Source organism: Cnephaeus nilssonii (genome assembly GCF_951640355.1).
Source record: "Cnephaeus nilssonii genome assembly, chromosome: 3".
NCBI lineage: Eukaryota > Metazoa > Chordata > Mammalia > Chiroptera > Vespertilionidae > Cnephaeus > Cnephaeus nilssonii.
Genome location: NC_137074.1, coordinates 14,278,494 through 14,291,599, shown reverse-complemented (window position 1 = coordinate 14,291,599; position 13,106 = coordinate 14,278,494). Strand labels below are relative to the sequence as shown.

General features: G+C 38.2%; 1 protein-coding gene across 4 annotated transcripts in view; it reads left to right on the top strand.

Annotated features, from left to right (window-relative positions):
• Nucleotides 1-13,106, top strand: part of NCAM2 (neural cell adhesion molecule 2) — a gene marked incomplete at both ends in the record, with an annotated part of 396,277 nt that overhangs the window by 249,267 nt on the left and 133,904 nt on the right. For all 4 annotated transcript variants that reach the window (XM_079767352.1, XM_079767350.1, XM_079767349.1 and 1 more), the window contains one exon: nucleotides 6,365-6,502. In XM_079767352.1, coding sequence (XP_079623478.1) covers nucleotides 6,365-6,502 — 138 coding nt within the window. The remainder of the gene's footprint in view (nucleotides 1-6,364; nucleotides 6,503-13,106) is intronic.

Genomic DNA, 13,106 nt, shown 5'->3' with positions numbered 1-13,106 from the left:
GGACCTCAGAAAAAATTCAGCTCTTTTCTGTTTTATAAGGTGTTATGAGAGTACAGATAAGCCTAATCATTATATATTATATACTAGAGGCCTGGTGCACAAAATCTGTGCACTTGTGGGGGTGGTCCCTCAGCTCAGCCTGTGCTCTCTCCCAGTCTGGAGCCCTCAGGAGATGTCCGACTGCCGCAGAGGTGGGAAAGGCTGCTGTGGAGGTGGGAGAGGCACTCACCAGCCATGAGCCCGGCTGTGGAAGTACACTGACCACCAGGAGGCAGCTCCTGCATTGAGTATCTGCCCCCTTGTGGTCAGTGTGCATCATTGCGACCGGTCGTTCTGCCGTTCGGTCAATTTGCATATTAGGCTTTCAATATATAGGATGGCTGTTTTGAGCAGCTGTGACACAGGTGGTTTGGCCTAACAAAGCCTACTATAGTTATCATCAGGAGATTTACAGAAGAGGTTGCTGGCCCTGCTCTATTCAAGAAAAAAAATTTACATGCCAATATTACAAGGATGCTAAGTAAATTAAGGAATTAATCCTGATGCATTCAAATTCCATCTATTATCATTCAAACTTGATTCCATGGGCTCATTATACTTAAATTGAAAGTAATATCTATATGAATCCTGTTTATTATTCTGGCACTGTTCTTTCAAAGCCACCTACGTGTTTTAAATATTATGGTAAGATGCATATGGATAATAGGAGGAAAAGTACATGCATTCAAATTGTCTTTAAGAATTTGATTCAGACTGAGCTAAAAACCTAGATTAATATGACATCTGATATTGAAAGCATAATTTGCTTACATGATGCTGCTTTACCACTGTGCATTGGGAACATTTTCAATTTAGAATAGTTTTCAATGCACCTGCATTTCAGAGAGATACAAAATAATAGAATCTTTTAAAATACTTTCCCTCCTGGGTGATTTTGTTTTGTGATTCTGAGATTTGAAACTTTTACAACATAAAGGAGAGAAAGCCGAATATCTGTTTTTGAATATAAACAGAGAATGTATCATAATTATTTACTAATCATTTTTTTTAATTTTGAAAAAAATTTGGACTTGATATTTTAAAAAAGCTGACTAAACTCTTCTATTATAATGTTAGTGAAAAATTGTACTTTATTTCCTCTTATTTTATTTTAGGATAACTGCTTCAGATTTTATTACCAAGCTACATGAATAAATTAGGCAATATATTTTCAGCTTTTTACCTCCCCAAAATAAAGAAATGGTAGTTCTTTTATGGTAGTTAAATGACAATGTCTAAACATTTTCAGGTTGACTAATTTAGGACTTCAAGTGTGCATCTGGTTTATTGTAAACCTTCATTGAAAAAGTATTTTTAAAAGATGCATAGAACAAAAGCCTTGAAGCAATGACTGATTATCAAGTGTAGTGTGATGGAGTAGTGATACCTCTAGGCTAAAGCTTATACTTTTTTTCCTGGATCCCAGGATGGAATAATGAGAAGCCGGGATTCCATTATGGCAAAACTCTTTATTTATTTATTTATTTATTTATTTATTTATTTATTTATTTATTTGCCCTAAAGCTTAGAACAACTTTTCTAACTGGTTTATACCTAATTCAGATTCTTCATCTATAAACCCTGGGCTATTATATCCACTTTAAATAAGACACCAGGCATATAATAAATATTTATTAAATGGATAAACAAAATATTTGTCACTATATTCATTTCTCAATAAATGACATTTTTTTTTCTCATTCCTTCTCATTGATGTTTTAAATCTTGGGAATCAATTTTACCAAAATTATGTGCATTCATATTATATCAAAAATCAGAATATCCAATGTGGATGAAGTTCTTAAACTAGATTTAAAAGTGAAATGTAACCCTGAGTTGCATGGTAGGAAAATCAAATTTTTTTTAAAGAAAAAGGATGTAATGTTGCTTTCACTGGAGGACATAAAGGATGTAGATGAATTGTGAGGAAGGACATACTTTTCTAGCCTCTTAATATCAGAGGAACTATCCACAACATTTATTATCCAGCAATGTGTATGTTCATAATGAATTTTCAAGAAGTAATATTCTCCATCTGCTTATACCTCACGTGGTCTCTTTATTAAAGCGACTGAAAGAAGATTAGGCTCACAACTATGAAAGGAACAGGTATGGGGATTTAGAATAATGTAGTGTGCCCAGGTAACTTCCTGGAGCCTTAGGATGGTACAGGAGTAAAGTCTAGAGTATCCAGATGAAACAATGAAGACTTGGAAATGTCCATCTCCTTAGTTGTGCTATTGGTAGGGGGTGTGTGGCAAATACTCAGAGTTAAAATTCTAACAGAGTATTTGAAGTGGAGTTTCCCATGTTGTTTGTTGAAAGGAGATTCATATGCTAAAGAATCCAAGCACTTAGGGAATCAAGGTGACATTTTTGTTATAAAAGTTTAATATCCTGACAATCATTGTCACTCTGATAGAGTAAAATAATTAGATTATCTGGTTTAAGGTTTTCAATGATCTAGATTTAACTAAGTATTTTATTATAGCATAATTAATGCAGATTCTGCAATATGTTATTGAGGGAAGTAAGCAACAATTCCTTTATCTTGGTTATACAGTTTTGATACCGAAAAAATGGGCCATTGCTGATGCCCATTCAACCTCAGTCAGTTTGAAAGTTATCTCTGAAGCTTTCCAAATGTTTTGATCATTGCCTAACAAAGTGCCCTTTCTGCATCATAAACTACAGATAAAATCATACTGTTCAATAAAACTTTCATGTGTTTTACTTCCAGTATAAGATTCACTCCACAGTTATTGAACACCTGGTCTTCAAAACTTAGTATGCTAAACGGTGGTTGTTGATGGTTAACAAGGTAAAAACGTTCACTGGCTTCAAAATACTAATAATTGGTAGAAAAAAATAAATAGATAACTCAGTGAAAACAAGGTATGCTGACATGATAAGTAAAGAGCAATGACAGAGGATGATAAAAAAAAAACACCACAAAAACAAAACACCTGAACTAGTTAAAGCAGAGAAGGGTTTCCAAGATGCCTGCAGAGAGAGACGTGACCTTTAAATATGAACAGGTAAAAAGTGGTGGAGAGAAAACCATATGCAGTGGTCCAGTGGTAAAAGACAGCATGAAGGGAACTTTTCAGAAACCAGAATATGTTCATTAAATATTCTAGGACTTATAAATAAGTACAGCTAGAATACCTAGACTAATAAAGACAAGGTATTATTTGTTAATGGAGGACTAATAAGAAAGGAAGCTGGAAAGGTTATGCCAAATCAACACAGACATTGACATATTGGCTAAGGAGTTTGGAATTTTTCCAAAGGGGGCATCACTGAAGGATTTAAATCAAGGCCGTGACATGAGCTGACATATATTTGAGAAGATTATTAGTGCTTCAGTGAGGAAAATGAATTGGCTTGGAGTCCAGGAAGAACTAGGTTCTGAGAACAATTCAAATCCTAATGAAATACTGCTGAGGGGAGAAGGAGATTGAGACTAAGAATGATAAAGGGAGGTGTAATAGGACATGGGATTTGATTGATATGCAAACTGAGGGAAATGGAGAAGTCAAGGTGGATATAAGAAATTTCACTTGAGCAAATAGTTCCCTGACTTGTAATATCTACCTTGGGCAATTAGTTCCATGTAAAGACATTTGAAGACAGAGCTGGAGAGTACCATATGATAAATTTCAGGTGGCAGTAGTGAGCTCAATTTTAAAAATGGTGAGATTGAAGTACTAACAAATCTACTCAGTAGGTACTGATAGAATGTTAAACAGTTCTGGAATTGACATAGGGTCTAGTCTGAGGAAAAGGTGAGTCTCAAAATATAGATGGTAATTGAGGTCAGATGAGTAGATGAGACAAGCCATCAATGGCTGTGGGATGAAAAGTAAGGGGGACTTAGTAAAGAATCTGCTTAAAGAAGCACAAAACAGATACCTTATTGGGTATTATCTCATTTCATTTAAATTTCTTATAGCAATAATGTAAATTTGGGTTTCTGTATAATTGAGAAAAACAATTAATTTCTAACAGTTATTGCTTCTAATATCCATAGTTAATGTGTGATTGATTGAAGCAATGCGTTCCTTAAATATTTCTGCAAACATATAGTAATGATCTACTTTGGTTTAATAGTTTGGTGACACCATTGCATAGGTACGTTACACACATAGTTACAATTTGACATCCAATTTTCATGTAGTACGCTTTCTGGATGGAAAAATTATATGTAATTAAACATATATAGCAGTATGCATTCAGATTTAAAAGATAATAACTAGTTTTCTAGTATTCTAAGTTTTGTCTCAGACAGTAGAAATGATCTATGAAGAGGTCATTTGAAATAAAATTTTTCAGTTGGAAGGAACACTGATTTATTTCCATCAAAATATGTATTACGTAGATTCTCACTCTTTTTCTCTGTTTAAATCAAGCATTGCTTTTCTCATTAAAATAATGCTGTCCCTTACTATTTTTCTTAATAAAATCAAATAATTAAATAACATTATAGTTAAAAGATTATATTTTAATAAGTTAGAATATATAGTAATAATATCACAATGATCTAGGAATGATTAGTGCATCTCTCTCTAAATCTGAACTTTTTTTTACTTATAATTGCTTCTCATTTTAATATCCAGCCACATGCTTGAATCAAGGATCTGTTTGTTGACTTTCAAACATTATGAATTTTTAGGAGTTCTAAGTTACTCCAGGACTTATTGTAAGTTATTCTTTAAAATTACTGGCAGATTGACTTTTTTTCTCTCTAATATTTCTTTTGATGAGAATATTCACCAGGGGAAAACATCTGCATAAATGCTTTTTACTCTCTTCCTGGAGTCAACATAAGAAATAAACATTATTTTTTCTCCTGGCCGGAAAACATTGTGTCTTTATAATCAATATTGTTTTCTCTGAGGGATCCTCTGAACCATTTCTGTATTATATAAATTACTTCTTATGTACCTGTTTCAGTGATCTCCTATAGTCTGATCACTGCCCTATTTGTAATTATAGCCCAAACTTCTTCTCTTGCATTAAGGAGTTGCTATGGCAAATGAACCCCAAATCTGAGATAAATGCTAAATTGCTTAATACTATAGCTGTTTATTTCTCACTCATGCTAAGTCCAAGTGGCATCAGGGGTACATTCAGTAAGTAATGCATCCATTCAGAAATCCCATCCAGGGCTGACTCCTGATTGGATGCATTACTTTACCCTTTTCTCACGTGGCTTCCATGTTTTCCCTAATTTCCTATTCAAGCCATCAGGAAGGGGAAGATCAGTCACCATTGGCATAGCTCCAAAAAAGTAACCTTTAACAATTTAACAGGCAATATCCTAGAGGTGCACACTTTAAAATAATAGCATGTCTACTTTACCAAAAGGCCCCATGATGTTGGAATGTATCTCTCTTATTCACCAAGGTATCTCAATTATAGTACCAGCAAATGGATGATGTTAATGCTATCTATATATTCATTAACTAATGAAATTTAGGTTATTACTCTTACATGTTTCAAAGTAGGACTAGATATCATAACACTCTTAAATTGATAAGAAGGGGCGAGGTCTTCACACTGCAACAAAATTGTGATGATTAAAAACTGAAGCCAGATATGGAAAGTACTGTCAGGCTGAGATGCTGCTAAGGATAGCCAGATTATTTTAAGCAATCACTAATGCATGCTCTATAATAGCCTATTTTTACATGAATGCATGTGCACATAATACACATATAAAGGAACCTTAAAATAATATTAATGAAGTCTAATCTATTCAGTCCTAAAATGGATTATCTTGCATTTAGAAAAAAAATATCCTTCAAGTAAATTCAAGATATGACCATTTGACATGTCCTCTATGTGACTTGAATATTATTGTATCATTTAGCTGCCTCCTCAGGGTCTGCAAAATTATCCCTTTAATTATTGTGTGAGGAAGAATATTCAATCAATTTTCTAACCGTTTTCCATACCCAGGTTGCTTCATACAGTATTTGCAGTCAAAACGTTTTCATGTTTGCAATATCTAATCTGCCCACATTGTTCTTTTGTGGATCGTTTCTGCATTCAAAGTACCAAGGGGAAAATAATAGCCTAACCATTTTATGTGGAAATAAAATCTTGACTGTATTTTAGAGGAAAGGTGTAACAAGGCAGTGTGGAGTGGAAAAAATTGAAGTCACAAAATTACATTTTACTTTCAAATTTGAATTTGTTTGTTGATGAAACGTTCGATAGTGTCAGACAAGTGCCATATTTTTAACTCTTAGCAATTTGGAGCACACTGGACTCTGCTTTCAATTACTGATATAATTTCCTCCCTTTGCTTACTTTCCAGATCGGTTCGCTCTGTTAGCCAACAATAATCTGCAGATTCTCAACATCAATAAAAGTGATGAAGGTATATATAGATGTGAAGGAAGAGTGGAGGCTAGGGGTGAAATCGACTTCCGCGATATCATCGTGATTGTAAATGGTAAGCAGAGAATGATTTGTACATATTGTATTGCTTTGTTTTAGCCATATGTTTATTAAAAAAGGCTACCATGTAAACTCGGTGCTCAAGAATTCTCTAATAAACTTTTATGCCTGGGGGAAATGTCCTCACCTCAATGATAGCATCTGGTATATGTATTATATCCTCAAGGACAGGATCCACGACTTATTGAACATCATCACCCCTCTCCTAAACGGTCTCTGAGAAAATAGTTGCCATTGCTGACACTGTAGTTGTTGAAAGAATTCCAAATGAAACATCTTACTTTATTTTATTTTGATATCACATGAAATACTCGTTGCCGTTGCTTATACTAATCCATTTGAAAGTCTTTGCAGGCTTCCTCAAATTGAATAACTGAATCTATAAGCTTACCCTTTCAAGTATTAATGGACCTTAAAAACTAAATTTCTGACATTATGATGGCATCCCCTTCATCCAGAATTGGTTTCTCCTGTTATATTCCCTGCCTGCATTACTGTGACATTCTCTGAGAACAACAGATATATTTATGTTATAATACTTGAAATCTAATCTGTTATCAAGGCATGGCCATTGTATTTCTTTCACATCTCAAATATACTCTTGTCTCCGTAATCATGCCTTTCAACAGCTCTGCCTTTTCCATTTTTTTCCCTTGAATTGATACAAATTGTTTTCTCTACTCTCGGTCTCACAATTCCAACTTCTTCTCCATCAAACCTTTCAACCCTTAAAATTTGCATGTGTTTACCATTATCTTCAAGACAAAATCAAAGCCACTTTTCTTGACATAGGAAGTTTTTTATGGTCCAGTCCCATCTCCCTAAGCTTTCAGCCATGAGCAACCTGTGGCTCAGCCATATGGCAATACTTGTAGTAACACTACATAAACGCACTTTTATGTTTTTCTTCTGCTTTAAAATACCAAGTAAATAATAATTATAATTGCAGTGTTCTATAAGAATAATATAAACTATTATTTTTATGATAGACAAGATATGAGTTAAAGAGTTAGCTACTTCCTAAGGATTAAGGAAGAGACAGGGGAAAATAAGTGAATCTCCTTCCATATCTTCCCCCTCCTCCTCCCTGAGTTATCTCTCTGGTTTCTTGAAGAAAGTGAGAATGCTAGAATTTTCATACAGAACTAAAAGAGTTACTTGGTCTGTCCTTTCCTGGAACCAAGGTAGTTTAGCCACAATATTATGCTCAAAGAGAAAGAAAATATTGACTCACTGCCATTTTTTATCCTTCTCTATAATTAAACTAGAGGCCCGGTGCACAGATTCATGCACCAGTGGGGGTCCTTCGGCCTTGCCTGCGGGGACTGAGCTGAAAACCGGCTCTCCAACATCCCCTTAGGGGTCCCAGATTGTGAGAGGGCGCAGGTGAAGCTGAGGGACCCCAAACTAGTGCACAAATTCATGCACTGGGCCTCTAGTAAATATCCTATATAATAAAAGGGTAATATGCAAATCAACCAAACAGCAGAACAACCAGTCGCTATGATGCGAACTGACCACCAGGGAGCAGATGCTCAATGCAGGAGCTGCCCCCTGGTGGTCAGTGCACTCCCATAGGGGGAGCACCTCTCAGCCACAAGCCGGGCTAAAGGCTGGCGAGTGCAGCGGTCGTGGCAGGAACCTCTGCCACCTCCATGGCAGCGTTAAGGATGTCCGACTGGTGGCTTAGGCCTACTCCCCCTGGGCTGAGCGGATACCCCCCTAAGTGCACGAATGTCATGCTCCAGGCCTCTAGTATAAAATAATACAATATGCCCACAAATTATTTAATACTCCTTCCTTCAAGAGGTGAGATCTAAGTCCCTTCCCCAAGATTGAGCTGGATTCAGTAACTCACTGCTAATGAACAGAATACAGTGGAAGTGATGGTGTGTGTGACTTGAGAACCTAGGTCATTATTAAAGGCATTGCAGCTTCCTCCATGACACACTGTAGTGCTCCCTCTAGGGACAGCTACTGGCCATGCTGAGAAGCCCGGCTGCTCAATCAGCCTACAGACAGACATGAACATATTTATTGCATCCTCACAGGTATTGTTAAACTCTACTGCCCAACCCTCACCACAAAAATACACAACACAAAGACACACACACACACACACACACACACACGGACACAGAAACTAAGTGATATCTGCCTTTTGGGGGCCATTAAGTAGTACAAAAATACATATTTCAGATCTTTTTGACTACTCTGAATTAGGTGAGGCAAATTTTTATTCTTCAGAGAATATTCTTTGGTAAGTTTTCAGGCTTGACTGGGGACCACTTCTCTAAGGGCAAAGAAAGCACTAGAGAGACCCAGCCAGCATGGCTCAGTGGTTGAGCATTGAACAATGAATCAGGAGCTCATGGTTTGATTCCCTTTCAGGACCCATGCCTGGGTTTCAGGCTCAATCCCCAATATGAGGTCTGCAGGAGGAAGCTGATCAATGATTCTCTCTCATCAATGATGTTTCTATCTCTTTCTTCCTCTCCCTTCCTCTCTGAAATCAGTAAAATACATATTTTTTTTAAAGAAAGAAAACACTAGGAGGTAAATATAGGTGTAGCTGAGAGGAGAGAAAAAAATAAAGAGATCCAGTGAAAGAGGATGGTGATGATTAAGATTATGGTTGGATATGACTGGCCTCATTTGCCTTAACTTTTACATAGTTGTTGGGCAATAGTAATTCATGAACCAAAAGTTTATTTTCAGATAAATTGTTACTAAAAATAATTTTAATAGAAAATGTGTTTCTATGGGAAAGCATTTGCTTTAGTAATGGAAGATCTTACAGAATTTTGGAGTATAATCTGGTCACCTGCTGATCTATAGCTACTCATTTATTACGTATCATGACAATATATGTTGTTACACCACTGCTAATCATTTCCTACTCACTCTGATGGTTTTCAGAGAAAAGGTCAAGAGACAAAAGAAAAAAAGATGGAAGAAAAATAAATACCAGCTTTTTTCCCTAGGCTAACTCACACATTTCACTTATCTTTGTGTAGCATTCAACTCCCATTGTTTTGGAGGGTCAGAGTGCCCCACACACTGTCCTAAACACTGGGAGAAGTTCCCACCCTTGCCCCAACCTGAACTTGACCTCTACTCTGACCTTTTGATAAAGTTTTCATAATCCTGGGTCACTTTTATGTTGGGAGCATTAAATTTGAGTATTGCATATAAAATCTCATGACCATTTGTTATTGTTTTGCTTTCTTATACAATATAACACAAGCAGGGTGAAAAGAGATACTATTTTGAAGGAAAGACTGAGACTATATTGACATATAGTATCTTTAATGGCTCGGGGGTCAGGGTGGGGAGGATCGGGCCTAAACAGGCAGTCGGACATCCCTCTCACAATCCAGGACTGATGGCTCCCAACCACTCGCCTGCCTGCCTAATTGAGCCTAACCACTTCTGCCTGCCAGCCTGATCACCCCCTAACCACTCCCCTGCCAGCCTGATCGATGCCTAACTGCTCTCCTGCCAGCCTGATTGCCCCAAACTACCCTCCCCTGCCGCCTGGTCACCCCTGCCACCTGGTCACCCCTAATTGCCCTCCTCTGCCAGACTGGTTGCCCCTAACTGCTCTCCCTTGCCGACCTGGTCACCCCCATTTGCCCTCCCCTGCTGGCCCAGTCACCCCTAATTGCCCTCCCTTGCCAGCCTGGTTCCCCCAACTGCCCTCCCCTGCAGGCCTTAGTCACCACTAACTGCCCTCCCTTGCCGGCCTGGTCCCCTCAACAGCCCTCCCCTGCAGGCCTGGTCCCCCCAACTGCCCTCCCCTGCAGGCCTGGCCCCTCCCAACTGCATTCCCCTGCAAGCCTGATTGCCCCCAACTGCCCTCCCTTGCAGGCCTGGTCTCTCCCAGCTGCCCTCCCCTGCCAGCCATCTTGTGGCGGCCATCTTGTGTCCACATGGGGGCAGCCATCTTTGACCACATGGGGGCAGCCATCTTGTGTGTTGGAGCGATGGTCAATTTGCATATTACTCTTTTATTAGATAGATTGGGCTTTGTGAATAGTAATGGAATGGAATGGTACATGTGGTATTGGAAATGGAATACAAGCAGGCTGGTAGAAACTACACATGCTCCTGTGGGGAACCAAAGCACCAGCCTTCAGAGGAGATCTAGCTTTTCGGGCTGTTTTTAGGCATGCAGCCTGGAAAGACTATTTATTAAGAGTACCTCAGACTATAATGGTTTTGACTTTCAATATAAACAGGAATAGTTCAGTGCATGAAGATAGGTTTAAATATGGAGTGGTGTATCTGTATCTATATCTATAAGGACCTTTCATCTCTTTCTTTTTATTATATACTAAAGGCCTGATGCACAAAATTCGTGCAAGAGTAGGCCTTCCTTCCCCCGGCTGCTGGCACGGCTTCCCTCTGGCACCCGGGACCCGGGCTTCCCTCCAGCTGCCAGCAGGCACCCAGGACCTAGGCTTCCCTCGCAGAGGGAGGCCCTGCCCACCTGCTGCAGCCTGCTGGTCGGTGGCCTGGGCCTCCCTCTTTTGGGCGATCGTGAAGCCCCCTGATTGATAGCCTCACCAGACAGTAGCCTGGGTCTCCTTCAGTGGGGCAATCATGGGGCAGTGGCCGGGCCCCCAACCAATTGCATTGCACCTGCCTTGGCTGGCCTGGCACCAGTGGGTGTCATAGCATGGTCCCGGATGGTCATCCGGATGGTCGTCCAGGTGGTCTTTGCGCTGTTTGGTTGATTTGCATATTACACTTTTATTATATAGGATAATAAACAGAACTGACTTACAGTAGCTAGTCAATTCGTTTATTATTGCCTTAATTATTGTTGTTATTTATTAATTCTTGTCTATTTTTTTTTGTTTTCAAAAGAATTGAAGGTGGCATATATAAGTGTATTATGTCATGGGCAAATCCTTGCGCTCAATATTCTCTTATAAAAACGGGGGTTATGATATTAGTTTATATGTATATATACACTGAGTATGATCTCTGAATGCATAATAATCTGGTCACTCAGTGTACTTCTCTTGAGTTCCTTATTTATTTGATATCAAAGATACTATAAATCATGCACCTGATCAGTTTTCCCCTTTGCACTGGCTGTTGGAAAGCTCAGGGCAAATAGGTGGTTGATCTCCAGCAAAAGTCTAGAACACTTTTGGTACCCATTTGAGATACAAATACACTGAGTGGCCAGATTAGTATGCATTCAGACATCATTATAATCTGGCCACTCAGTGTATATATATAGTTTTGTTAAGTGCTAAGTTTAAGATATGTAAATATTTGCTACTAATATGGTACACATGTATGTAAAAATTAAATTATGAACATCTTTTTTACACTAAAACATTAACTTGAGCCTGACATTAAGAAGGAAATATCATTTGGTAGACATAGCATGTTAACCACTTGTCTCCATTCTGCGATTATAATTTCTATTTTAATACATTTGTAACATGTTCTAATCTGTTTCCATAGATTACCTGTGTTTGTGTATTTATGATTACGTTTATTTTGAAGGAAGGGTTAGTAGGGTATGAGTCCATCCATTAACAAAGTTTGAATCATCAAGCCTTCCCTGGTCTCCGTTCAATCTGGAGTTAGTTAATTCTACAGGTTTATTTTTTATTATTTCAGTGTTCACATGAGATAAACACTGGACTGTGTTCTCTAAAGTCACTCAGATCAAACATGTAGGTTACGTTCCTTTTGTCTCTGACACCCTGACCCTCCCCAAAGCAAAACATTCTCCTTCCACACCCCCGTGTCCTCCAACAGAATCAACTAGAGGAGAACCTCATCTGACCTCTGCTTGAACATCGCTTCATCTCCAGTTCTAATTAGTCTCATTTTCCCTGTATAATCACAAGCTCTCATGCCTTAGAATTCCCGGAACCTCTTTTTTTTTCAAAATAACAGTTTTAATAAAATCAACCATCGATTTATTCCTCTTCTGGGTGAAGCACCTGGACCCTGCCAAGGGACCGCATTGACTGGTGCCCCCAGACACGTGTGCTTTACTCACGTGCTGCCTTTACTTCGGCAGAAAATTATTCCGCTCCGATTTTATTGACTCCCCTGCTAACTGGCTCCTTTTAAATCTTGAGCTCTCTTTCATCGGATTCCTGTACTTTTCTTTCTTGCACAAACTCTTGAAGATGTTCCACTGAAAAGTTTGAGGCTGCAAAAATAACAATATTGCAAAAGCAATACCTTTATCCACATTACCTTATTTTTCTTGTTACACAATTTGACTCATTCCATGCCCTTCTTCCCAACTTACATTGCAAGTCTTCTCTCTTATTGCATCTGATAGTTTTTCTAAAAATGGGACAATATTATTCTATATTACATGATTAATGGCAAAAATCTTCTCAGGATTGACAATATAAACAAACAGTATGGCATATTATATTCTACGTCTAATTGCACATAGTTGTTATAATGTAAAACAAAGTTTCATTTAGGTTTACAGAGTACATACATGGCCTATTTAACTAATCATAGCTGCTGATATTTGCTGAGCCCTCATTTTGTAACAGAAGGTTTGACTTTGGGTGGTGGGCACATAATGCAGTACACATATGATGCAT